Here is a 26,388-nt window from a genome sequence, read left to right on the forward strand (position 1 = left end):
TTGAGTGGAGAGTTTAGGCAGTTAGTGATACGCTGAAATGGTTGATCATATTTTCACTGACTGGTTCTTAGTGAACTTGATGCTTTTCACTCTTCATCTTGGGGGTGGGGCTGCTTGGGCCACAGCTGGCAGGGCTGGGCCCAGCCCAGGCCTCTCGTCCGGAAGGGCAGCCTTTTGATCTGCTCCTCAGGCTCAAAACTTGCCGCTTTCCAAAGTGGGCGGTGTAGGATGAAGCTGCGAGCCAGCTCAGAGGTCTCGGGTGTGGGCTCTGCTCTGGTGACTGACAGGCACGTCTCTCCCTCAGCACCATCCTGGGCTTCATGAAGACCAAGGACCTCCCGGTCACAGAGGCCGTGTTCAGCGCCCTTGTCACGGGCCATGCCCGAGCTGGGTAAGGCCCCGGGGTTGGCGGCATCGGAGTCGTGGGCGTTACGGGGTAAACGCTGCAGTCACCTTTGCCCTTCAGCAAGAGTCGAGTGAGGTGGAGCTTGCGTGTGCGTAGGACCCCACTCTCAGCCACCAGTACAGGCCGGTGCTGCAGAGTCACTTAGTGAGGCTGTTGGCAGCTGGGGCCCGGGCAGAATGTCCACTCTGAGGAGTGACTTGCTAAGAGGTACTCTTCCACAAAAGGTAAACTAGTGAGAAAATGCGCCTTATTTAGCTGCAAAACTTGGATTCTTTTGTGGAAAAGCTTGCAGTGTGTGTAATACTTTTATTCTGGGAGCCTGTGGTCCGTTCCCTGCGTGTTGGTCCCTTTCTAATGCTGTACTGCTCTGCGGCCACAGGTCGGGTGCTGGTGTTGCACTCAGTCTTCTGTTTTCTTTGAACTAATTCACAGGGACATGGAAAATGCAGAGAACATTCTCTCTGTGATGAGGGAGGCTGGGATTGAGCCGGGGCCGGACACGTACCTGGCTTTACTGAGCGCATACGCAGAGAAGGGCGATATCGACCGAGTGAAGCAGGTGGGACTCCCCCTGGAGAGGCCCGGGGGTGGGGGGGGGGGAGCCGAGGGTGTAGTTTGTTTGTGATCATACTTTATGGGATAACATTGGCTTGTCCTTTCTCCCTTGCCTAGGGAACTTGGTTTAACGGCTACGCCCATCACAGTGCTCCCAGGCACTCCCATTCCTCTGTGTTGTCTGTAACCTCTGCTTCTCCTATCGGTTAATCTCCTAGATCCCCAAATCAGACCCTGTGACTTGTGACAGGGTGTAAAGGACTCTGGATTTTGTATTTATAAGTGAAATACTGCTTTTCTCTTTCCCTTATGTCTTTTGCATAGTTTACGTTAGAGCAACGTCCTTTTTGTATAGACACCGGAAGACAGATCATTCTATGCTTTTGTAACTTGGGAGTTAATTGACACCAAATAATATTCACTCCTGGTCATCTGTCATATTTACTTGACTTAAGCCTCAGTTGCCCTTAGTTTCTCGCACCCCAAAAAGCAGGGTCCCGACAAAGGGACTGGATGGACCCAGGGCAAGCTGTGAGCTACCCTCGCATCAAAAAGGGACAGGCCAAGTGCATGAAACTATATAGTAAGTTAAGAGCTCGGTCGTGGACAAAGTCTGTCATGGCCCAAAGTGACTGGACAAGGACTCTGCAGGGATTAGGAAGGACTAATCTGGCCTGAGCACTGTGGTCTGGGATCTGTAGTGAGATGCCCCCAGGAGAGTCGCCCTATAAGCTTAATGTGTCTCTTACTGACACGTCTTACTTAATGTATCTCATTTTATGTATCTACAAAATGACTAGAAAGATTTCTAGGGAGATTGCTAGAGAGATTACTAAGAAGTGAATCTAAGATGATTGTTTATGGACAAGGAAAGGAGAAGTGTGCCCTTGAGCAGCTCTCCTAGCAGGATCTTTGTCTTAGAAGAGCTGCCCTGGAAGGACGGGAAGGACAGAAGGTCCTGCTGCCTGACCTAGGTGTAGCCGCCACCCCGGCCCATGGAGGTCGGGCAGGGAGGCGGGAACGAGGGCCGGGCGGATGGACCGGAGCGCCCAGTGAGATGGGGACAGGCGTGGGGAGGGGGGAGGAAACGGGACTGACCAGCCAGCCCGCGCCTGGTCCATCCTCCATGTGTCTGTTGGTGGCTGTGGGCCGGGGTGGGGACGCGGCTCGCGGCCCCTGAGCGCAGTGGCCAGGGAGAGCTCTGTTGCTGACTGCGCGCACATCTTGCGCACAAGAGGGTTGGAGGAGATTTTGTTCGACTTCTGATGCAGCAGTTGCCGGTCGGAACTTCTGGTTTTCTAGAAGAAATCCTCGGTCTTCAGTTGCCTTAGCAGCCCGGCTGTAAAACCTTGGTGTTGCGATGCATTTTGCATCAGGGAAGGTGTTCCTTCTACTGTCTAGCTTTCTGACTTCCCGTTTCCGACACTGTAGACCCTGGAGAAAGTGGAGCAGTCCGACCTCTACCTCATGGACCGCGACTTGCTGCAGCTGGTCTTCAGCTTCAGCAAAGCTGGTCACGTGCAGCACGTCTCCGAGATCCTGAGCAAGGTCACGTACGAGAGGAGATACATTCCAGGTAGTGGACAGCCGCGCTTCTGCCTTCTGGGAATAGGGATGGCCGCGGCGGGTGGGGGGTGGGGAGATCGGGGCTGTGGTCGTGGACAGGGGCCACTGGCTGGAGGTGGCTCCTTGGTGGTGCTGAGGACACCGGGAGCCTGGTGGTCAGTGTGAGGACTTCTGGGGGCGGGGGTGGCCTGTGGCCACGGTGCTGGCAGGGAGGCAGGGGACTGGGCCCTTGGCGTCCTCTCTCCAGCCGTCGACCTCGTGAGGTCTGCTGTAAGCCCTGCCCGCGTGGTGGAAGCTCGCTGTCATTCTTCGCGCAGGGCCTTGCGGGGTTTCAGTCCGTGGATTCGCCTCTGCTCTGCGAGTGTAGAACATTCTCCCCGTGCCGCTCAGTAGCGAGCCCGTCTCTGTTCTCTCCCAGACGCAATGAACCTCATCCTGCTCTTAGTCACTGAGAAGCTGGAGGACACGGCCCTGCAGGTGCTGCTGGCCTGTCCCATCTCCAGGGAGGACAGTGGGAGCGACTTCGGCAGCTTCTTTCTTCGGCACTGCGTGGCCATGGACACGGTACCCCCCCTTGCCTTTGTGGACAGTGCCTGGAGGTGGGCTGAAGCCCGGGTCCCGGGCCCGCGTCTAGGCTCAGAGCTCGGGCGCAGGTTTCCGTGCGGTGAGATCTTGAGCGAAAAGGGGCGAAGGGCTCCGGTTCTTCAGTCCCGGAGTGGCAGGCGGGGGGCCGGGGCGCAGGCGGGGCCCCTGCAGGCCAGGTGACGCAGCCCCTCTTTGCAGCCTGCGGAGAAGCTGCAGCACTACTGCCGGAAGCTGAAGGAGGCCCAGATGCACTCCTCGGCCCTGCAGTTCACGCTCTACTGCGCGCTCGCCGCCAACAAGCTCGGTAGGTGGCCGTGGCCAGGGCCGCGGGGAGGCTCGGGGAGGCTGGGCTGAGGCAGCTGGTGACGCCCCTGCTCCGTCTCAGGTCTGGCGAAGACTCTGATGAAGGCCCTGAAGGAGGACGGCTTTCCTCTCAGAGCTCACTACTTCTGGCCCTTGCTTGTTGCACACCAAAAGGAGAAGAATGTCCAAGGTGAGTGTGTAGTGCTTGGAGACCGGGGCAGTGTGTGCTGGGCTTGCAGTGGGGAGCACTGGGGAAAGCAGAACTGAAGCCAGAGCGGCACAGAAGCACACGGCGGGCTGCGAGGCCGCAGAACCTGGCCTGAGGAGGCCCCGGGGTCAGCCTCAGCACAGTGGACACAGGGCCACCCCTGGTCTCCGCCGTCTCCTGTCTCGGTGCTCACACACGCGAGGCAGTTCCCAGCGGCTCAGTGCTCGTAAGTCAAAACTCTGTGGCACTGGCCGACTCGGCGTCGGAGGCCGTTTGCCTCGTGTGAGGTGACAGCCCGTGGCCGCGCGTGAGGAGCCACTTGGTGGGCCGCACTGAGCCCCCTCGGCAGGAGGGCGGGCGAGTGTCCGCAGCGGCCCCTGTGTGCCGCCCCGCAGCGCGGTGGAGGGACCCACGCTCGGCTCGGCTCCGGCTGGCCCGAGCATTATCAGGCTCTTCCCTCGCACTCGGGGGACGGCCGTGGGGTATGAATAAGAATCGAGCAGATACGAAATTTTAGAGTACGGGGTCTAATTCTTTAGTTTGCATTATTGGTAATTCAGGAAGCGCATTCTCGTAAAAAGATGCTTTTAACAGAAGTACTTCCCCCTGGGGGAAACAAAAAATGGTCTTTTTCACTTTCTCTCACAGTATAATGTGCTTTCGAATGAGATGCAGAGTTGTTAGTGTGACATTGGGTGACAAACAAAATGCACAAACAACAAAAAAAGTGCTTTTAGCAGACTTCATATTGCAATTTTATTTTAAATATGAAGCCATCTCTGGCTTAAAGGAAATAGTGAAACAAGTATTCCCTAATTGTTTCTGGCTGTAAACGTCTCCAGATCCTTTTTAGAAGACTCTTCATGAAAACAATCTCTGGGTTAACCCTTGCCTCCCTCCCCGCCTGGGAGCCGTGAGGAGCCGCCTCAGCCCAGGGCTGGAGCCTCCCGCCGTCCTGCTTGCACACCCTGAACGTCCTCCCTGCCTCTGCCCGAGAGGCTTCATCAGGGGTCCTCGGTCCTGTCGCACCCCTCGCACCCCTCCAGTCGGTGTCGGGCCGGTGCTTCTCTGGCCGCAGCTTCCCCTGCGGGCACAGAGGCCCAGGCTGACCTCAGCGCGTCCTGCAGGGTGAGGAGCCAGCGCTGGCCTCCGCCTGCAGAGCTGGGCCTCGCCTCGCAGGCTTCCCTGACTCGGCCTGGCGTGGGCCTCCCTCACACACAGCCCCCGCCTTGTCCCATGGCCACATCCCTCGCCTTTGTCCTCCTGTTTGTTTTCACGAGTTTGGTGTGGGGCTTCTGGCTCCTGTGGGCCCCGACGTGTCTCATCACCCGCTCGGTGCCTGGCGCCGGCCGCTCCTGCTGCCGTGTCGTGTTCCTGGTGTCAGGCTCGTGGCTGCCGTGGGAGTCGGACGGTTGCCTGCACTGAGGACGTTCCCATAGGTAATTTTCTGTGTGGGAACTCACGCACTCCCGGCTCTGCACGCAGAGGAGTTCGTCCGGGTGTGCTGGAGGGGCTCTGTGGGGCCAAAGGATTAAGGAGGGAGCGGGGCCGCGCGCTGCAGGGCTGGGCACGCCCTGCCTGCTGTCCTGTCCGCTCTCACCTCTTGGAGCTGTGGAAAGCTGGGAAAGGAAAGCACAGGCTTCGTGTTCGTCTGCGCAGAAGGGAAGTCAAGGTGTGGGAGAGTCATTTCTCTTCAGTTCATTTTTTTTTTTTTCCTTTTTGGGTCACACCCGGTGATGCTCAGGGGTTACTCCTGGCTCATGCTCTCAGGAATTGCTCCTGGCGGTGCTCGGGGGACCATATGGGATGCTGGGAATCGAACCTGTGTCGGTCATGTTGGCTGCGTGCAAGGCAAACGCCCTACCCGCTGTGCTATCGCTCCAGCCCCGTCAGTTCAGTTCTTGACTTTTGAACCGCACCTAGCAGTGTGCAGGGGCTGCTTCCAGCCCAGTGCTCAGGAGCACCCCTGGCGATGCTTGGGGAACTGCGGCTCTGGGGGCCATCCGCATGCCGGGCGCCGCCTTGACTCGTTCAGTCTGCCCAGCCCCCTTCTCCCTGTCCGCAAGCGAGTCCCGCGTGACTCTGAGCACGGGGAGGGCTGCGCTCTGCCTCCCCAGCGTCCAGTCTGGCGTGGCCTCTGCAGGGTCATCACTGTACTGGTTGGTGGTGTCAGTGAGAGTCTGGACAGTTGGGGGTGCTGTTAGGAGCACTGGGCGGGGAGTCTGGGAGGAAGGCAGTCTCCCTGAAAGATGGCGTGTCGGGTCGTCAAGTGCTTGCTGAGTTTCTGGGGTTTTTCTGGCTGTAAGTCTACCATTACTGGTCCCTCAGGACGGTTTGGCGCCGGCCTCCTGGGCTGTTTCTCCGAGTGAAGTGGGGAGGAGTCGGCCTCCACGGGAGAACGAGCCTGGGAGACTGGAGCTCTGCATTCTCCGATGCAGCCCACGGGCAAGGAGGCAGGGCTGACGGCGCACAGGCTCTTGCCTTGCCACAGTGTCCCAGCCGCCATCTGTGTCCCGTGTGGTCCCACGAGATCCCGAGTGCGGGCCAGGAGTCTGCCCTGAGCTCAGCCCTGGCCAGAGCCTTCCCGCTGAGGGTGTTTTCGTGGTTCCTTCCCGTGTCTGTCCGCAGGCGTCGTTGAGGTCCTCCGGCTGATGCAGGAGCTGGGAGTGAGCCCCGACCAGGAGACCTACGTCAGCTACGTGTTCCCGGCATTCGAGAGCGTGGCCAGGGCCCGCACCGTGCTGCAGGTGGGCATACTCTCGAGGGGCTTCTGGGGGCCACCGGGTGAAGGGAATGGCTTGAGGCATGTCCTGCTGTGGGCCGGACCGGGGCTCTCAGCAGGCCTGAAGCCGGGGCGCCAGCGGCCTTTCCCCGCAGGTGGAGAGCAGGTGCGGCCGGGCGTGTGCTGCTTGGCGCCCTCGCGAGCGCTCTTCCTCGGGCCCCAGCCCGCTGCGGGGCTCGAACCCAGGTTGCCTTGAGTGCGAGACGGGTGCCTCGCCTGCTCCGCTTTGCCAGCTCCTCCTGTCGCTTCTCTGTTGGCTCCCAGTTCACGCTTCACTGTCGCCCTCGACCCTCCCTGCCCAGCTCTGAGGTGCCCGCAGACCCCGCCCCCGGCTCCCTCCGCTGTGGGGGCTGCGCTGCCACCCACAGTTACGGGGAATCGCAGCCCCTTCCCAGGAGTCTGTGCCTGGCCGCCCACGCCCCTTGCCGAGTGCTCGGCAGTGTTGAACTGTGAAGGGTGTGTCGTCGGGGGTCTGCGCCTGGGGGCGGGGCAGACAGCTGATGCCAGGACAGGGGTGTGCGGTGACACTACCCGGGCCTCCTGCCGCCTCCCTGGCTGCGCCCTGAGAGCCTGGGTGCTCGCTGCCGCCCGCGCCGTGATCGTGGACGAAGATGCAGGAGACACGTCACAGCTGAGCGTTGGCTCTGCTTGGAACCCGGACACAAGTGGCAGCGAGCCCGAGAGGGAGGCGGTTCTTTGGGCCGGATGTGATTATTCCTGGTGGTGAATTATTCCTGGCGGTGCTCGAGGCACCCTGTGGGATGCTGGGAATCGAACCCGGGTCGGCCACGTGCAAGGCAAACGCCCTCCCCGCTGTGCTGTCGCTCCAGCCCCGTTCAGTGGAGTTTTAGGCTAGTGATTGAGGTGAGTTGCTCGAGAGAACTAGTCCATTTTTGCTAATGGTAAACTTCCTGGCAATGTAACATCTCTGAACAACTTGTCTAAAATGCACTTGTATCCCTTCTAGCTTTCATGTACTTTCCAGCTTTTGAGGTGTTCTAGAACATGGCTCGAAGGGTCGTTGGAATATGAGGTCGGACTTGGGCCCCCAAGTGGCCCCCAGGGCCTCCAGGATTGCTCTGACTCCTGGGCAGCGGGAAACGCGGGCAGCCGGTCAGAGAGCGCGGGTCTGAGCGTGTGCTGACCATGCGTGTTCCCTCAGGAGAGCGGCTGTCTGCCCGACCTCGCCGTCTTCTCTCTGGCGGAGCTGCGGAGTGAAGCTGCTAGCGGGAACCTCGACTTGGTTCTGTCGTTCTGTAAGTACCAGCGAGCACGGCCGAGCCCTTCCCTGGACGCCGGGCCAGCTGAGGGGGCCATGGCAGCCCTGGCCGCTTCCAGAGGATGCCTGAGAGCTGTGGGGTCCGTGTGTCTTGTTCAGGCCTGGCTGACCAGGCAGTTGGTGACGCGGCTGCTAGTCAGCAAGAAGCTTTAGCAGATTTGGGGTTTGGGGGCCGGGGGTGGAGCCCGGGGCCTTCGCATGCCAGCTCCGTGTCCCCCAGAGCCGTCACCCGAGGTGCGGCCGGTGGTCCGGTCTCCCCGTGTTCGCCCTGAGCCATGCCTGGCGGAGGTGATGGGGGTGAGGGTGTGACAACTGGACAGAGCGGTCAGACCCGGGCTGGGGCTGCTCGGGAGTTTCCCAGGGAGCAGTTGGGCCTGCCCGCTGAGCCTCCGTGGGCCGTCCCGTGCCCGTGGCAGGACCGGGCTGGCGAAGGCTGAACTGCTCTGAGTGCTGCCTGGGCTGCCCCTCTCGCCCAGAGCACGTGGGGACCCCACGGGGGCAGGGCAGGACAGGCTGCATCTCTGGGCCCCTAGGGGACGTGAGTGGGGGAGTGGGGTGTGAGAGCCGGCGCTGCCCGCTGGGGGCTGCCAGCTCGTGGGTGCCGCGTGGGCCGTGCAGGCTGTGGGGCTGCGCCCACCCTGGGAGCCCCGTGGAGCGTGTTTCCAGGCCAGGGGGACGCAGCTTTGGCCTCTGTCTGTGCCTGACGCCCGTCGTTCTTTCTCGCAGTGAAGTCGAACACGCAGCCTCTGTCCCTCGCCGCCCTGAAGGGCAGCCTGATCCTGGGCTTCCGGAGGTGAGCTGGGCCGCGCGTCCCGTCCTGGGAGGAGCCGCTTCCGTGAGGTCTTGGCTGGGGCTTAGATAAGTTTGCGTGGCGGTAAGGTTTGCCGTCTGTGTCATGCCGCAGACGCTCAGGTCGAGGTCCGCTACTGTACAAGGGCGCTGACCCTTCCCTGTCCCTCTGGGGCTCGTGTCCTCCGCCGGCTGCCTGCAGGAGCCCTTTCTGTTGGGTGCCCGGGAAGGGGCTTTGCACTGGGCCAGCACGTCCAGCCCCTCCCCCCAAGAGGGAGAGCGAGGGCCTCTGGGGTGAGCCTCAGACCTGGAGCCTCGAGCCCCACGTGACCGTCGTCTCACCGACGCTCTTGAGCGACTGTCCCGTGCCTTTGTCTAGTTGAGGAAATGCTGGACAGGAGGAGGCTGGGAGTGTCTAGAAGGGAGGCCTTGCTGAGGCTGAGCCCCGCGAGCAGGGCGTTGGCGGGCGGGCGGGCGGGCCCGCGGGCCCAGCACCCACTCAGCTCACCACTGCGGGGCCTTCGGAACAGGCCGTGACCCGACCCAGGGCCGCGTGTGCCTGACGCTCCTGCCCCCTCGGGCCAGCCACCATCCAGTCTGTCAGGTATCCACTGTCCCGACTGCGTGGGACTCCCCTGGCCTCGCGCTGTGTGGCCCTTCCACAGCCGCTCTCTGGGCCGTGTGCAGGGCAGCGTGGCGGGCTGGTCATGGAGCATTCACAGGACAGTCCTGGCCGTCCTCTTGCGCGTCACTCCCACGCTGCCGTCCTTCCTGTGACCAGACTGTGACTGGCCAGGATAGCCCGCAGGTGGCTTGCCCTGCCCGGAGGGAGGGCCTCCGGGGACACGCCCGGACTCCAGGCCCTTCTCGCACCCTCACGGTTTGGTCCCTGTCGGCTCTGAAGGAGCCCTGGAAGTTCCTGGGCAGAGGCCGGCCATCGGTGTGAGCCCGAGCTGCCCGCCGCAGTGTCACGGTCACCGTGTGGGTGCTGCCACAGGCCGAGCCACCTGCTGGTATTCCCGAGTCCTCCAGGAAAGGCTTCTCGTGGGCCGGGTCCCCAGGGTCCAGCTCTGTCGTCATCTCTGTGGGACTTGGTGGTCTGGCATCGCCCGAACCTGCACTGGGCCCCTCGCCCTCTGGGCACTGTGCCTGACCGTCCTCCCCAGCCTGACCTCTTTAGGGCCACAGCCACCACGGGTGCCCCACGCGGTTCTGATGGTCACTGGGAGCCTGAGGCGATGGCCAGGGCTGGTGGGTGTGAAGGGTCGTCATTGTCCTCTTAGCTGCCCGCGGACACTGGCCCTGCCTGGTCTTGCCCCTCTGGTTGCTGAGCCCAGGTCGATGTTCCGAGCGGGTCACCCAGCAGGACTGCACGGCCCTGCAAGTCTCCCCTGGTGTCCGGCCGTGGCGCTGAGGGGCAGCCTCACCGACGGAGGGAGCGTCCTCGGTTCCCAGACTCCGGGGTCTCTGCAGGGCAGCGCACCTGGGAAGGGACTTCAGGCTGGTCCTGCCCAGGGCAGGTCATTCGGGAGTCGGAGGGTTCTGTAGATGTTCAGCTTTTCATTTGGAGGGACTCGCCCTGTGGCTCAGGGTGACGGGTGGTGCTGGTCGTGCACATGAGCGCTGACCCGCAGACCAAGGGCAGACCACAGCACAGCTGGACGCGCTGGAGCAGAACGTTTCGCTCCACCGTCAGGAGTCCGCCCCAGGAGCTGGGGTCACGGACGCCCACTGTGGAGGGGCTGCCTCTGACCCGCCCCGCCCTCCCCTCCCCTGCTGTCTCCTCCCTGCCCCGCCCCCTCCCCTCTGCTCCCCCTCCCGCCCCCTCCTCCCTGCCCTCGTCTGTTGTGGTCTCAGCCCTGCACACCCACACCCTTTCCTCTGAGCTCTCTTGGGTGGGTTCATCTTCAGCCACTCGCTGCTAGGGACAGAGGCAAAGGTCCTCTAGGGTCAGTGGCCTTGGGGTGAGGGAGGCTCTTGGCTTTGTGGGGCTTAAATGACCGAGGGGGGCCAGCTGCAGGCCGTGGCAGTGACCGAGTCCCTGCCCACAGGATGCCTTTCGGGACGGCAGGTGCCCAGGTCTGTGGGGGCATGGTGCCTCCCGCAGCTGCTTCGAGAGGGCGCCGTGGGCAGGGCCACTCCTGCCAGCCGTGGTCTCAGGCGCAGGGTGTCCCCCACTTGGTGCTGTGCCAGCGGGTGCCCAGGACCAGGCTGGTGACCGGGTCTGCCAGTGACCGGTGCTCCGTGGCGGGCCGGCCCCTCGAGCAGCGCTCTGACCCTCGTGACCGCCTGCATGGTGCAGGGACCCCAGGACCCGTCCTCAGCCCCCGCGGCCCAGCCCAGTTCCCCAAGACCTTTACGGTCCTGTCCCCCACGTGGCTGTTCCCAACCACTGGGCCTCATGTCTGGGATTCTGTGGCTTTGCAGAGGGTTATGAACGGACTTGCAAAATGTCTGATTTTAAGATTGGCCTTTTTTTAGCATAAAAATGCCTCTGTTATCTAGCTAGATTGTATCAGTTAATTCTGAGTATTTTCAAAGGGAAATACATGCACGTACTCACTATACCAAAATTCAGCCCATCCATTTGATTCATAGCTGATAGTATAAATTGTTATAACCAGTGTTTCTTCATTGAAAACAAAAGTTTGTTATGTGAAAGTGAATTAAAATTATTTTTTCTAGCACATAAAAATTTGCTTTATTTTTCTAAGAAGGAAACCAGATATAAAAATGCAGCTCATGGGGCTGGAGCGATAGCACAATGGGTAGGGCGTTTGCCTTGCACGCGGCCGACTGGGTTCGATTCCCAGCATCCCATATGGTCCCCTGAGCACTGCCAGGAGTAACTCTTGAGTGCAGAGCCAAGAGTAACCCCTGTGCATCACCGGGTGTGACCCAAAAAAGCAAAAAAAAAAAAATGCAGCTCATGGGGCCAGACCAGTAGTGCATGGGGTCGGGTGATTGCCTTCCGTTTGGCTGACCTGGGTTCAATATTGGCATCCCATGTGTTCCCCTGAGCATCTCTGGGTAAAGAGCCAGGAGTAACCCCTGAGCGGTGCCATGTGTGGCTCAAAAACAGAGTTTTTAGAAAGTTGCATTTTGAAAAAGAAAATCGGTTAATGCTGTAGGTAGATTGGGCTTGAATCAACAAGTTAATAGTAATTGTATCTTTGATCTCACTGTCACTGTCACTGTTCTCCCGTTGTTCATCAGTTTGCTCGAGCGGGCCCAGTAACGCGTCTCCATTGGAGACTTTGTTGTTACTGTGTTTGGCATTTTGAATATGTCACGGGGAGCTTGCCAGGCTCTGCTGTGCGGGCAAGATACTCTCGGTAGCTTGTCAGGTTCTCCGAGAGGGGCGGAGGAATCAAACTCGGGTTGGCCGTGTTGCCTGCGTGCAAGGCAGACGTCCTACCGCTGTGCTATCGCTCCAGCCCATCTTTGATCTCAAAGCTTATAAAGTTTCTTAGGAAAAAAGAAAGTTTTGTTTAAAAAGCTTAGAACAACCAGTGCTTATCGGTTGTCTTGTTTGTAAATGGATTTTCATTACGCCTGCAAAACTTGGTCCAGCTGTTCTCAAATAATTTTAAGTGTACGGAAAGTCCCAAGAGTAGCGTAGAATTCCTGCCCCCTTCCCTGACTTGTCACTTCACCACTGTCATCTCAGGCCCTTGGACCCACCTTTGGTCCTCGCATGTTGAGCGTCGTGGCCTCGGCCCCGGCAGACTCAGCGCAGCCCAGACGTGGGGTGACGTGGGGATGACGTGGGGACGGGCCCTCAGACAGCTCGGCACTGCCAAGCCAGGAGCGTCAGCTGTGCAGCTCCCGTTCTAGTTTGATCAGTATTTTTCTTTGCTTTTTGGTCTTGGTTTTGGCCATGCTGGCGGTGCTTGGGGCTTGCTCCTGGCTCTGTGCTCGGGGAACCGTCCGGGCGCTGGGAAGGAGCCTGGTCGGCCATGTGCAGGGCAAGCACCTTCCCCCTGCGCTGTGCCTCTGGCGCTTGGTGCTTTCACCTCCGTGCTTGGTCCAAGGAGGGGCGTGGGTGACCGAGCCTTTGCTCTGAAGCAGTTCCTTGCCTTTGTCTCTGAGGACCGGCACTTGGGTGGTGAATACTGGCCTGCTTCTCTGCCCTGGCCTCGGGTCACAGCTGTAAGCACAGTCCCCAGGTGTCTTCTCCTGGTGCTGCCCCTGCCAAGTCCACGGTGCACGTCACTGCTTCCCTGCTGACTGGCAGGAGCTGGGCCCACGGCTGAGGCCCTCACATCCTCGCCTGAAGGAACCTTGTTTTTATTTATTTATTTATTTTTGCTTTTTGGGTCACACCTGGCAATGCACAGGGGTTCCTCCTGGTTCTGCACTCAGGAGTTACTCCTTGCGGTGCTCAGGGCACCATATGGGATGCTGGGAATCGAACCCGGGTCGGCCGCGTGCAAGGCAGAAGCCCCACCCGCTGTGCTATTTCTCCAGTCCCAGGAACCTTGTTTTAAAAAAGCAAACTGTTGATGGTTATGTTGATGGCTCAGAGGAGGCAGAATCACCCTTTCACCCTTTCTGAGTTGCCTTGTCCTGGAAATGTGTCTTGATTTTGGAAACAGATTTACACAGGTTTTGATCTGTGTAATGAAATGTGTATTTTAAGTGACGATGCTGTTGAAACCTCTGGGCTCACGTGTGGTCCTTTGCTGCCCTCTGCAGGTCTGTGAATGTCGAACTCTGGAGCAAGGTGAGTGAGGGGCTGTTCTGCGCCCCAGAGGCTGGGCGGGGCAGGCAGGGGGTTATCCTTTCGCCTCTCTTTTCCTAGAGGGCGTGGGGCAGGGGCCGGGCTGCATGTGTATTTGTAGCGGGAACCTACCACATAGGCGTCTATGTCACCCATTTTTTAATTGGTATCATTTAAAAGAAGCTAACTGCTTTTATGTAAGAAATAGTTATCCTCACGCTAAATCAGAGGAAATATTTGTTAAAATCAGAGGGTACATTATTGACTGGAACTCCGAATTTAAATGGTTTCTTCAAAGATAATTTGGGCCAGGCAGTAGTACAGCGGGTCCAGGCTTTCCTTACGGGCCTGGATCCCATCCCTGGCACCACATAAGGGCCCCTGGGCTGCCGGGAGTGACTCCTGAGCACCACCAGGTATGGCCCTCAAACAAAACCCTAACTTTAATTTAGCTGTATTTTTGGTGTTTACTCTATATTTAGCTCTTTATTTAATATTTTGAATTTAGTATTATACGTGAGCCAATTTTAATATATGGTTGCGGTTTAAATCTAAGAAGAAATTTAAGAAATATCCCCTCTTCTTTGGGGGATGGGGGGGGTCACCCTCCGTGGTGTCAGGGGCCACTTCTGGTGGTGCTGGGGAACCTGTCCATGGTGCTGGAATGGAAGCCGTGTCGGTCTCAGCCCTGCGCTCGCTTCCGGCCCTCACTGCCCATTCCCTCAGGCCCAGTTCCGCAGGGGCATCTGCCTGCCTGGGTACCTTTGGGTGTGCCCACTGCTGCCGAGTCCAGACCAGCCCTTGGAAGGGATATTCTGAAAGAAATTTTTTTTTTTTTTTTTGCTTTTTGGGTCACACCCGGCAATGTACAGGGGTTACTCCTGGCTCTGCACTCAGGAATTACTCCTGGCGGTGCTCAGGGGACCCTATGGGATGCTGGGAATCGAACCCAGGTTGGCAAAGCAAATGCCCTACCCACTGTGCTATCGCTCCAGCCTCTGAAAGAAATTTTTGATTGATCTTTTTATTAAACACTTTTGTTTTGGTATTAGTGAAGCTATTGCCATTAACGGTACCCTGTTTTTTGTGGTGGAATGAGGTGGATGTGTTCGTTTCCAGCTAATTTTACTTAAAAGTGAGCAGACAGTAGTGGTGACTTGCGGTTTGTGTTGTAAAAGTTTACGCATAGGCACTGTTTTCAGAGCAAACAAGTTCATTCACAGAATGTACTAATGCAGTTCGGAATTCCTAACCCATGCCATTCTGGAAAAGAGCTGAACGTTCCATTCTTCTTACATTTGCAACTTAGGTCTCTAGTCAGATACAATATTCCCAAGTCACGAGCTCATTCTGCACATTTTACAGTCATTTTCATCAAAAAGTACGCGTGAGGATCATTTGGATCAAAATTGCGCTGGCAGAGTCAGTCCAGAGACTGTTGACAGTCTCTCTGCTTTAGGGGGCTGGCGCGGGTCTGAGGCACGCCAGAGCTCTGTGCCACTGGGATGGCACAGAACTACAGCCCCAGGAGCACTAAGAGGACAGTGCCGTGGGGACTGCCGAGCGTTTCCAGAGTGTTAACGGTCCTGTAAAGCCAGAGCAGCGCGGCAGGAGCCAGCGTCGCTGGAGAGCAGGGGTGCAGGGGTGCGGGAAGTGCGCGGCACGGCTCGCCGGTTCTGAAGGACAGACCGGCTACTGGAGGCGGCGCCTGTCGGGGGCGGCGGCTCCTCTCAGCCGCGGCTCCTCTCGTGTCTTCCAGATCACAGAGCTGCTGTACCACGATGGCCGTTACTGCCAGGACCCTCCGGGACCCATGGGTAGCGTGTCCCCATCTCTGCCGGGCGGGAGGGAGCCTGCCGGGGGCATAGCTGCCATAGCCGGGCTGGCCACTTGCCCTGGGCGTGGGGACCCGCGGTCGTTCAGGCTTAGCGTCTGGCTCCCGGGCGGCGAGGGCGGTGAGCTGCAGACGTGGGCTGAGGGGCTCCCCCAAACGTGACTCCCTGTCCGCAGGCTGTGTTTTGACATCTCGTTTTCTCCCGCGTGGTAAAGCCTGGAGTCCCCGGCTTGCTGGGAGGGTGCCTCTCCAGCACCCGCGTCTTCTGTCCTTGGTGTTAGCGCAGGGTCCCGCGCGGCTCACGCTCGAGTGCACGGGAAGATTACTGTTGGCACAAAACATCTTTGTTAATCTCGGTTTTTCATTGGCTAATAGGCAGCTCGCCGTGGGATTACTGTGTCTGCTTATTAAAATTATTTAACTTTCTGTGCTCAACATTTAACAGTCCTTTCTTATTTTATGTTCCCTGAGTATCGTCTATGCAGAAAAGTCAGCCCAGAACTGTCCACGAGGCTTGCATTGATCCTCACTTCTGCAGTGTGGACAGGACCAGGGTCAGGCCTTGGGCAGGGCCACTTCTGTCACAGAATGGTGGAACAAAATAGATTGAAGGAAGATGCAGTCCCGAGAAGCTGTCACTCGGCCTGAAAATAATTAATATTCCTTTCACTCACCAGTTAGCTGTGTGCGCCCCAACCACATAATCTCTATGCCTCAGTGATCATTGTTGCCACTTCAGAGCCTCTCATCAGGGTGACATCTCACACCAAAATGATTTCTTATAAATTAATCTTGATAACATGACAGCCTGGGTAATTTCGGTGGAACGCTTTCTCTTGCTGTTCTCCACAGAGGCTGTTGGCTACTTCCTTTATAGCTTGATTGACAGCATGAGTGACTCAGAGGTACAGGCCGAGGAGGCGCGTTTGAGACAATACTTCCATCAGCTGAAGGAGATGGTACCGTTTCATTTTTTGCTATATAATGCCTGTCCTGCCTGACATGTACCTATTAGGTCTGAAATTGCTGCTTTTAAGTACAACCAGACCACTTCTCAATGACACACATGAGTTGGAGACTTGAATTATGTCTGAGATAATTCCTGTTAGACAGATTTCAGTTTGGTCGTCTGAAAACTCAGTTTTTCCCCCTCTTCAGAATGTGAAAATCCCTGAGAATATCTACAGAGGCATCCGCAACGTGCTGGATAGCCGCCACGCTCCCGAGTTGATCAAGGTGTGTCCTGCCGTCCGCACCCCCGGGAGCTTGGCACCCAGGGCAGGGCGGGCGAGAGTCTCCCGGGCAAATGCGGCTTTGGGCCAACAGCTGTTTATGGGACAGAAATCATTAAAACGACTTTTCGTTGGCTGTTGGTGGAGATTTTAGAAGTCTGTGTGCAGCTTCCGTAAGGTTGGGGAAGGGCGGGTAGAGGCAGAGAGAATGTGCTTTTGACTTTCGCTCGAGATGATGCTTCCAGCTCCTGATTCTGTTCTCATTTAAACCTCGGTTTTAGGATGTTATTGTGTTGGTTGAAAGAGAGAAGATTGACTCCCGAAAAGTAAGTAGGCTTCAGAGGCGAGGCTGCTTGGGATTCAGTTACCACGGCTAACAGGGATTCCAGGCTGGAGGCCAGAGGCTCCTCCCGGCTCCGTTCTGTGTGCCTTTCTGAGAGGGGCTGGCCACGTCCAGCCACGAGCACTCCAGGCTGGTGCCCCCGGCCAGCGTCCCCACCAGGCCTGTGTCTCCGGGGGCAGCCGGCAGCCTGCACGGCAGAGGCAGCATGCCTCTCTGGGGGTCTTCCTTCCCCTCTTCTCTAGACCGCGCAGCGCCTGACATCATCTGACTTGGAGGCGACGCTGGAAAAACTGAAAGCTGAAAACCAGCCTGTAGGCGAGGCCCTGAGGCAGCTCATCCTGACTCTCTGCTCAGAAGAGGTAACGTTGTTCTCACCGTCCAAGTGTGCTCTTCGGGGAGAGTTTCTTTCACGATCGTGTCGCGCAAAGCCAAATGGGGCACCTACGATTTTCACAATTGATTACTGCATGTCCCGCCTGTACGAACACAATTAAATGAAAGGTTAACGAATTTCAGCTACACCTTGAATGGCATGTTTTGGGGTTGCTGAAGTTTGTTTACAATAATCTGCGGAGTGAATGACGGTAACAGCTGTGATAGGGTTATCATACATGCCAAATGTCCTTTCAAGCCAGGCTCCGGTCGCTCACATCCAGATTGTCAGCGGCTGATACGTGCCGCCGTCATTTGCAAGTCAAATATCACTAGGTCGTTAATGCAGGGATTGAAATTCCATTTTCCTGCTGGAAAAAAGCCCTTTCTGAGATAAAGGGTCCCTCGCCCGTTCCGGCAGGCGCCCAGCTGCCGGCTGCTCCATCTCCCGTGCGCCTGCGATGGGGGTACATGCGAGGCCTCACAGTTTCTACTTCAGTTTGAGTTGGTCTTTGCTGCTGCGTTAGGGCAAGAAAATGCGGCTGAGCTTAAGATTATAACGTGGTTCTCTTACGACGTTTCTTCACGTTCCTTGGTATTGATTTAGACTGGGAACTTGCGGTGATCCGTTTTTTGTACGTGTGAGTGTGACTGTGAGTAGGGGATAGAAATCTTTTTTATAATGCAGCAGCCAAAGTGGAAACATTAAATTGTCACAAGCAGTGGCCCGTTTTGCATGGCCGCTAACAAGTCTTGGAAGGGACCTTGCTTGTGTGTTGCTGCTTTTTAGAGGGTAAATACCGTGACCCCGGACCGAGATGCACGCGGTGACATGAATGCGTTGTTCTTAGGGGACCATCGTTGAGGCTGGCTGGGCTCCAAGTGGGGATCCCGGCGGCCTCACGCTTCACCGTTTCTGCCTGCTTCTCTTCTGTTCCATCAGAACATGCAGAAGGCTCTCGAGCTGAAAGCCAAGTACGAGTCAGACATGAGTGCCGGCGGCTACGCGGCCCTCATCAGCCTGTGCTGTCGCCACGATGACGCAGAGGCGGCCCTGAGCCTGAAGCACGAGCTGTGAGTGGCGTCCGCGGCCCCCGCCCGTCCGCCCCGAGCAGCCCTGCAGAGTGTTCCTGGCAGGGTTTCTGCGGTGCCGCACGAGAAGCTGGCTGCATGGATCATAGCTTGAGGAATTGTGGAGTCCTTGAAGCCAAACCCCCCCGCCCGTCCCCCCACCCGGGTGCAGTCGGGAGCCAGGGGCCAAGTCTGTGTGTAGTCAGGGGCCTCCCGGCAGTGCAGGCCCTTAAGGGCCCACGGTAGCACGCTCTCTGTTGCCAGCCATTCCATCTCTGCCAGGCCCAGTTCTCAAACTGAATATCCCTCTTTTCCCTGGGGGAGTGTGAAGGTGTGAACGCCAGGGCACTTTCGCAGCTATCTGATTTCCCTTCTAGCAAACAAAAATCTTTTTTTTTTTTTTTTTTGGTATCTAAGTGTTGAGGACAAGGCTGAGCTCACCCGTTAATATCATTTGCAAATGGAGTGACACCTGTTTGTGGTCTCGGAGACTCTTGCCAGTGCTTCAGATCTAATCCTTCCAAAATTGTAAACAGCGTCAAAAACAAATCTTACCTGAGGCCAGTCTTGAAAGCATTCACTAAGCTGGTGGCTTCTGCAGAGGGGCAGGTGGGCCTAGGTGATCCTTTTCAGCTAATCAGCCACGTGACGTTTGTGGGACTTCATTTTAGGGACCGCTTAGACTCGTCCGCTGTCCTGGACACCAGCAAGTACGTGGCCCTCGTCAGAGTCCTGGGGAAACACGGCCGGCTCCCGGGTAAGCAGCCAGGAGGACACCGCCCACCTGTGTGCACCGGGTGGGGCTGCGGGGACAGTGTCCCGTTAGCCCTGATGGAGCGGCGCCTGTCGCTGATCTCACGGCTCAGTGCCTCTGCGCCTCGTGCTCACAGCGTCGCTGTGACTTACGGCGCAATTTGCTTCTGTGCCTGCACTAATGGCTTTGCTTTTGCTCAGGAATGTTGACGCCTGGGCAGACCTTTGAGCATGACCCACGTTTCAGGTCATGGATTATGAGCATGACCTCACGTGTAGGAACATGGGTTGTAAACACGACCTTGCATACAGGAACGTGGGTTATAACGTAACTTCACATTTAAGAACGTGAATTTTACTCTAGTCTTTGTTTTAACTCTCAGTCACGTTAGTAAAATAATGTATTTGGATAAATATTTATTTGTAACTCCACGAGAGAAGTGTAGTTCCTCTATAGCTGATTTGCACGTTCTAATTTTCTCATCATCGAGAGAATGCTAATAAGCCTAATACAGCCAATTACTCTTGATAACATGTTCTCCCGAGTTGCTTGTTTCTTAACTTCCTCATTTGGCTGTTTTGAAATTTGCTTTTTAGGTTTCCCTTACTGTCATTCCTAGAACACTTTACGTTTTGCCTCAGTGGAAATTGTAGGAGGAATACTTGGGTTGAACGTGAAATTCTTCCCCAGGACTCCTTCATACACAGAAAACTAAGGATCAGCCTGCTTTTTAAAAATCACTTTTGCAAAGCGGTCAAAACATTTTGTCTGCAATAATTAAGAACAACATTATAAAAATGCACTTATTCCATACCCTAAAATGTTTGTTTCTGCCTTCCTAATGAAGCCTAATGAATGTAATGTATTAACAGGCAGTCCTTGGGAAGGCTTTCATTGGCTCTGCTCGGCTAATTAGTATCGACACAGCAAACAGGCCCTATCGGTATCAGACCATTAGTCAGGCTGTACATGCAGTGTAAACACATCTTTATTATCTGGCCTCCTGACAAGCCATCTGCTGAAGAAACAATGGTGTGATTTAGCAGATGTTGCTCTGAGTGATAAAAGCATCCATTTAGGGGGATCTCGCCGCCCGAGGGCAGGCCGGGCAGGGCCACTCGGAGCCTCGTGGCACAGCGTCCCTGTCTGTAATTTGTCCTCAGAGTTGCATGGAAATGATAAAAAAAAAAAAAGAAAAAAGAAAAAAAAAAGCCACACTATTGTGGATTTATAATTGTAGTCTCGTTTAGAAATGCAAGTAGTAATTAACTTGAAATCGGCATTATACACTGGAATTTACACTCCTGCCGGGCTTGAAATGCTGCTTTAATAGCAGTTTGTTTTCCCCACACGAAATTACCTAAGGGTCTTTTGTGTGACTTCATTGTAGATGCTATTAACATTCTCCGGGAGATGAAAGAGAAAGACGTTCCCATCCGGGAGGCCTCGGTGCTGTCCTTCTTCCACATCCTCAACGGTGCGGCCCTGCGCGGCGAGGCAGACACCGTAAAGCAGCTGCTCGAGGCCATCGTGACCCTGGGGCTGGCCAAGCCGACCACCTCCCTCACCTCCCCGCTGGTCACGCTCTACCTGCAGAAGTAAGTGGGCTCCTGGCTGCCGCGCCCGGCCGCCTCCCACGCCCGCCATGGCCTGGCCGAGCGACCGCCCATCCCCCGTCGGGGCCAGTGGCATCGCGGCCCCAGGTTCCCTGGGACCCCTCTGGCGGCTGGGCCGAGCCCGGAGGACCCCTGGGCCGGGGCAGGGGGAGAGAGAGGGCAGCATCTGCGTGCGCGTTGCCCCGGTGGCCTGCTCTCCAGCCCCGCGGAGGGGCCGTTCTCGGAGGGGGGGCAGTTGCCACCACTCTCCTTGAGAAAGAGCTTCTCACACTTGACCTCCTCGGCATCTGCCTAGGGCCCCGTGTAGACCGAACCCGCTTGCTTTGTGCGCTTGGCCCTTCTGGCTCCGGGTGCTGAGTGTCGCTGGCGGAGAGGCAGGAGGAGCGGCTCCCCTCGCCCCGCCACCCTGTTCCCCGTGTTGTCACGGGCCAGTGACCGAGTTGGTCTTGAATCTAAGACGCACAGTGAAGACCAGCTCCTGAGTGTCAGGAAAGGGTGTGCACTTGCATGTGCGCGCGCTGTGCACGCGTGTTGCGTGAAGTGGTCTGTAGTCTCTGCCTTCCCCTGGGAAACAGTTTCCTCCTAACCTCCACCACAGTCGCAGCAGTACACAGCTCTCTAGAAAAATGGGGACTCAAACAATGACTTCGTTTCTGAGTTTTATGTTCACCGCCAACTTTATGGAGAAATCCTATAATTAGTATGCTTCTTACTAGGATTTTTTGATTGTTTCAAAGACCCATCTCTGCAAATTGCATGAGGAACTGTGCTTGGAGATTTGAAAGAAATGGGCCCCGTGCCCAGACGAGTCAGGCCCTCCTCCCCTCGGCCGAGCAGCCCAGCCAGCAGGAGCCAGCCCTGAGGGTGCTGCACTCGAGAAGTCGCGTCCTCTTGCAGAGTGTCTGTGGGTGCGCTCGGGGTTGACCTGTGAGACCCCGTGGTGCCTCTCAGAGAGGGAGGAGGGCTTGGAGCGTGCTTCATCTGTGCGGGGCTGGATTCGGGCCCTCCCCCCTGCCCAGGGCAGCTCCAGGAGAGCTCCTGGCCTCTTCCAAGCTTGAGGACCGGGGTCTTGATGATTGGAAGGGAATTGGTGACTCTCCTAGTTGGTGAGCACTTGGAGGAAGAGGTGACTGGTGTTATTTTTGTCTTCCCAACTGCTGAGATAATTCAGAGCCTTGACAATGCAGCACAGCCTGCTTAAAGGCCCACAGAGGGTCCGGTTTGGCTCAAGACATTTGATCTTCTGTGATTCCCTGTGATTGACCTCAGCAGGTTAAAGCCCAGCTGGGGAACGGAGCGCCTTGATCACGCTTGGGGTAAAGGTTGAAAACCATTGCGGGCAGTCGACCTGGCTCTGCATGGTGCCAGGGGTTCTGTACAGGTCGTGGCCTGGATGCAATGCTGGGGCGTGTCCATGACCCAGGCCTTTGGAATAATGACTTTTAGGTTACAGCCTGCTTTCCATTTGAACGCTTTTTTTTTTGCATTAGATAAAAAACATGAGATATTGATTATGTCTTTTTTACTTGGATGTTATTATAAAACTCTGGCAATGCATGCATTTTTAAATGCATCTGGCTAGGGAAATGAAAGCCAATAAACAGGTTTTCAAAATAATAAAGTTACTTCCGTAATTTGCAGAAACATAATCTGTTTCTGTACTAAAATGGTAACAGTTGTGTTGAACGGGAAAGATACGCAGCATTGAACCGTTTTCCTGAGTTGCATCTGCGTTAGCTGCTCTCGTGTATTCCGTGGGTGTGGTGTCTCCTGGCTGGGTTGGACTCAGGCCGGGACTGTGTGCACTGGGCTGCGTCCCCAGGCCCTGAGCCTTGTTTCTGTCAGAATCTCCCTGGCTGCTGGAAGATAACTTGGATCTTTCATCTGGAGGAAGAAAATGCTTGAAGCTAGACTTTGCTGTGGGGAAGGAAGCCCTCGGGGTTGAGGCGTGGGTTCCTGAGGCTGGGGAACCGGTTTGGTTTCACTGCATGTGAAACATCTCAGAAGCTGTTGAACTGATTTGTCAAGCGGGAATTACCAAAGACCCCTCGTTTTCTCCTTCCGGTGAGGTTTTGCCAGTGCTCATTTGTGCCGCGGTGGCTACCGGCCCCCTGTGTTTCTCAGTCTCGTCGTATCTCTTGCCTGCCCAGAACTCTTGCCGTTTAATCTCAGGTTCTTCAGGAAGGTCACAGCCGAGTGGAACAGGGTGTTGGGAGCTGCCCGGACACGGTCAGGCAGTGAGACTCGGGCTGGTGGCCCACCGTGCACTCCGGAGGTCCTGCTGGGCACGTGTGTGCGTCGGAGCAGGCCACTTTCCAGGCCGTTCCGTCCTCGGAATTAAGAACGGAGCCTCACTGGTGCCAGAGGACAGGAGTGGCTCGTGGGCCCCAGTGGACAGGACAGTGATAAGACGGTGTCTTGGGTGGTCATTAAGGCACGTTCCTCGGAAGGGTGATTGGTAAATGACGGGCTCCCTGAGCGGGCACTGCGGCCGGCCGGAGCAGGAGGCAGCCCGCCCGCCCGCCCAAAGTCCTGTTGAGCCCGATCATGTAAATGTGGCATTTTATTCTGAACAAAGAGCAGGGAAATGAGCTATCTTGTCTAATCATTCAGTTGTTTAACACCGACTTCCAGTTTAGACTCAATTGGCTGGAAAGCACTTGACATGTGAAGTCGGTGCTCTTCCGAACGCATGTTTGAGTAAATTTTAAAGTAAGTGACAGCTAAATTGTACCTAGGGAAATTACAAAGCCTTCAACACAGTTAATTTTTTGGGGAGGATTAGTTGTAATTGCAACACCAGTCTCCTTGAAGATTCCTCATTTATAGATGATGAACAGAAAAAAAACATTCAGCTTCTCCAAAAGCTGCTTCTCCAACAGTCGTCTTTGTGGAGTTCTCCTTTCTACTGAATTGCTTCCTGCCCCAGGCCGAGCAGCTCCGGCACCGGAGACTGGTTTGTTTTCAGGTGTCAGGGGTCTCCCCCACCCCCCAGGTTCCAAGCTCTTGTCCCTTCGAGTCCTTTTTCCTGCTCTTTGCAGCCAGCGCCCACCCGGGAACAGCGGCCTGGGCTCTGGGTGACAGAAAGCCGCCTCCCCGCCCACCCCGCGGCCCGCTGCTGCCGCAGAGAGCTGCCTGCAGGAAGCAGGAGGCCGGGGGGTGTCCCCTGCCCCCGCCCGGACCCCCAGAAGCCACAGGCAAACCAGAAGTGAGTCGGAAATTCTAGCACAGATTCATAGGAACCGAGTGTCCATTTAAGTCAGCAACAGCCGTTCGGAGCCAGGTCTTGGCTGAGTTCTCTCCGTGTTTGTGACTCGGGATCGCAGGGTGTTTTCCTCTGGGTGGAGGGACAGGCCAGCGGTGCCAGGAGTCAGCCGGCCGGTGCTCTGGCACTGAGCCCATGCCTGCAGCGTGCGGGGAGTGGAGTCTTGCCTCTGCTCCACCCGTGCTGGGTTGATTTGCAGCAGTCGGTCTTCTTAAGTGTTTGCTTTTTGGGTTGGTTTTATTTATTTTTTAATTTATTTGAAGCAACATGGCTTTTATTTATGAAAACTAGATACTTCCTTGAAAAGCTTTAGTCACTGAAAGGAAAGGGTAATTACTAGACACCACCATGGGTTCGGTTTGGTTTTGTTTTTAAGAAATAAAGTGTGGGGGCTGGAGCAATAGCACAGCGGGGAGGGCGTTCGCCTTGCACGCGGCCGACCCAGGTTCGATTCCCAGCATCACATATGGTCCCCCGAGCACCGCCAGAGGTAATTCCTTGAGTGCAGAGCCAGGAGTAACCCCTGTGCATCGCTGGGTGTGACCCAAAAAGCAAAAAAAATAATAATAAAGGAATACAGTGTGTTCTGGGGTTGATTTTTATCATTTCATAAAGTTTGTGGAAGGAACAGTAATTAAATTTTTCTTAGGAATGGACATTTTAGAATTTGTAGCACATTTTACGTAACTTTGGGGAATCGTGCATGTATATTGAGATAAGCCTGGAATTATGTTTTGATTCAGACTTCGAGTCGCAGCAAGATTTCTTGAAAGGGGTCTTCTGGCACGGGGGCATTGGACCAAATCTGCCTGTGCTCAGGGCTGCCTCCTGCTCTGCTCAGGGGTCACCTTGGCAGGCTTGGGGGCCCAGCCCCATTCGGCCGTGGGCACAGCAGGTCCCTCCCGGCCGCACGCCACTCTGGCCTCCAGATAAGTGTTTCCTGTATTCGTTCACTCGTTCTTTCCTTCTCTTTGGTCTCTGGGCCACATCTGGCGGTGTGTGGGGCTCTGAGCCCACCACTGTGCCCGCTGCAGAGGGCTCCTGTTCCCCCAGGCTGCCGGCAGCGTCCATCGGTTGGGGCCCCTGAGAGCTCCGAGGGGCCGAGGGACCCGTGAGGTCGCAGAAGTGGGTCCCTCGTGGTGGAGAGGGTCCACGGCTCCCGGACACGGGTGCGAGCACCCTGCCTGCCTGCCCCGCCCGCCCCTTGTGCCGGCTGCTGGTGTGGACACCTGGCGGTCCTCCGAGAACACGAGCGCTGACCGTCCCCGTCCCAAACAGGGGCAGGGGAGGGGCCACACCCGGAAGTGCCCAGGTCACTCCTGGGGGTGCTCGGGAGATCTGTGGGGTCCAGGGACCTGCCGCAGGGAAGGCCGCGCCGCCCTGCTCTGTCCTCCCTCCCCACCTTCCTCTTCAAGCTGACGTTCGCCGGAGAGGGCACGTCCCGGCTTCAGTCATCCTCATCCTCACCTCCCTGGGTGGTGATTTCATCGTAGATTTGTAGCTCATTCTTCTGGCAACTGGAGAGCAGTAATGTCGGTACTTAAAGTCACTAACAAATATTTATGAACTATTTCCACTTCGCCGTTGTTCCTCCGTCGTGTGTGATCTCCGGAAGCGTGTATTTGGAGACCAAAGGCTATTAACGTGTCTCTTTGATTGACAGGCCAATTACTCATTTCTTTATTGATAGCGTTGACCTAATGCCGGGGAAGCACAGTCGCGACGTCCTGCTCCACTTGGGGAATTGAGCTGAGGGAGCCGCGCGGCTCGGCTCGGAGGAGCTGCGTGTGGCTCTCGAGCTGCGGCTTCATTGGGCGGCCGTGGAGGGGTGGCGGCAGCCCGCACGCTCAGACGCCGTGTCATCCGCGGTCCCCCGTGGCATTTCTCGCGTGTGACAGTAATCTAGCTGCGGCATCGCCCTGCCGCTTGAAATTAACCTGCAATTTAGTCTTCACCCCGAACGACAGAACCCCCGCAGCTCGGTGGGGTGTCGCAGCGGCTCTGTAAACAGGCCCAGAGGGGCCTCCGGGGCGCCCTCGGCGCAGACGCCGCCCCCTCCGCCCTGTGCGAACTCGGCCCAGTCTCAGCCTGCACCCGCGGCCTGGGATGATCTGAAAGGCCAGGGCCCCCCCAGGCCCCCGAGGTCAGACCCCCACGTGGTTCCAGGCCGCCGTCGGCCTCTGCCTCCTCCTTGGGCACCGCTGGGAAGGCTGAAGCTGCCGGGCCTGCTCACCGAGGAGCAGGGGGACACGGGAGGCGGCGTCCGGCGCGGCCCTGCCGCCCCCAGTGCCCACAGCAGTGCTGTGTGGTGGACAGTGCCCTCGGCCGAGACTGTCAGCGCTGAGACCTGGGGCGGCTGGGTGCCGCCTTCCCTCTGGACGGGCAGAGGAGTGGCGGCGGGTCCTGAGGAAGCGCCTCTCTGCCCTGTGCCGCGGGGGTGCGGCCCCGGCAGCCCCTGCTGCCCCTGCTCCAGCGAGTCTGTGTTTTCCAGGGAGGACCTGCCGGCCGCCCTGGACGTCGTCATGGACTGCTACCGGAAGTACAAGGCCTTGCCGCGGATGCACGACGTGCTGTGCCGGCTGATCGAGAAAGGCGAGACCGAGCTCATTCACAAAGGTCGGCAGCTCTGGCCCGACGCTGCGCTGGGCGTGAGGCACGGCTTCCTCAGTCCCACGAGTCTCGTGGTGTGGGGGCGAGGGGCAGGA

General features: G+C 56.9%; 1 protein-coding gene across 1 annotated transcript in view; it reads left to right on the top strand.

Annotated features, from left to right (window-relative positions):
• The window catches only part of LRPPRC (leucine rich pentatricopeptide repeat containing), a 48,929-nt gene that overhangs the window by 8,462 nt on the left and 14,079 nt on the right, over positions 1-26,388 (top strand). Inside the window, exons 6-24 of the mRNA XM_056130583.1 lie at positions 305-391; positions 839-965; positions 2,393-2,537; positions 2,946-3,091; positions 3,311-3,416; positions 3,498-3,605; positions 6,252-6,370; positions 7,568-7,661; positions 8,411-8,477; positions 13,172-13,199; positions 14,956-15,013; positions 15,883-15,989; positions 16,189-16,266; positions 16,544-16,588; positions 16,848-16,964; positions 17,921-18,051; positions 18,720-18,805; positions 20,193-20,400; positions 26,175-26,299. Of these exons, the coding sequence (XP_055986558.1) occupies positions 305-391; positions 839-965; positions 2,393-2,537; positions 2,946-3,091; positions 3,311-3,416; positions 3,498-3,605; positions 6,252-6,370; positions 7,568-7,661; positions 8,411-8,477; positions 13,172-13,199; positions 14,956-15,013; positions 15,883-15,989; positions 16,189-16,266; positions 16,544-16,588; positions 16,848-16,964; positions 17,921-18,051; positions 18,720-18,805; positions 20,193-20,400; positions 26,175-26,299 (1,982 nt within the window). The remainder of the gene's footprint in view (positions 1-304; positions 392-838; positions 966-2,392; positions 2,538-2,945; positions 3,092-3,310; positions 3,417-3,497; positions 3,606-6,251; positions 6,371-7,567; positions 7,662-8,410; positions 8,478-13,171; positions 13,200-14,955; positions 15,014-15,882; positions 15,990-16,188; positions 16,267-16,543; positions 16,589-16,847; positions 16,965-17,920; positions 18,052-18,719; positions 18,806-20,192; positions 20,401-26,174; positions 26,300-26,388) is intronic.

This window comes from Sorex fumeus, unplaced genomic scaffold, assembly GCF_029834395.1.
Source record: "Sorex fumeus unplaced genomic scaffold, SorFum_2.1 ptg000079l, whole genome shotgun sequence".
Lineage (NCBI taxonomy): Eukaryota > Metazoa > Chordata > Mammalia > Eulipotyphla > Soricidae > Sorex > Sorex fumeus.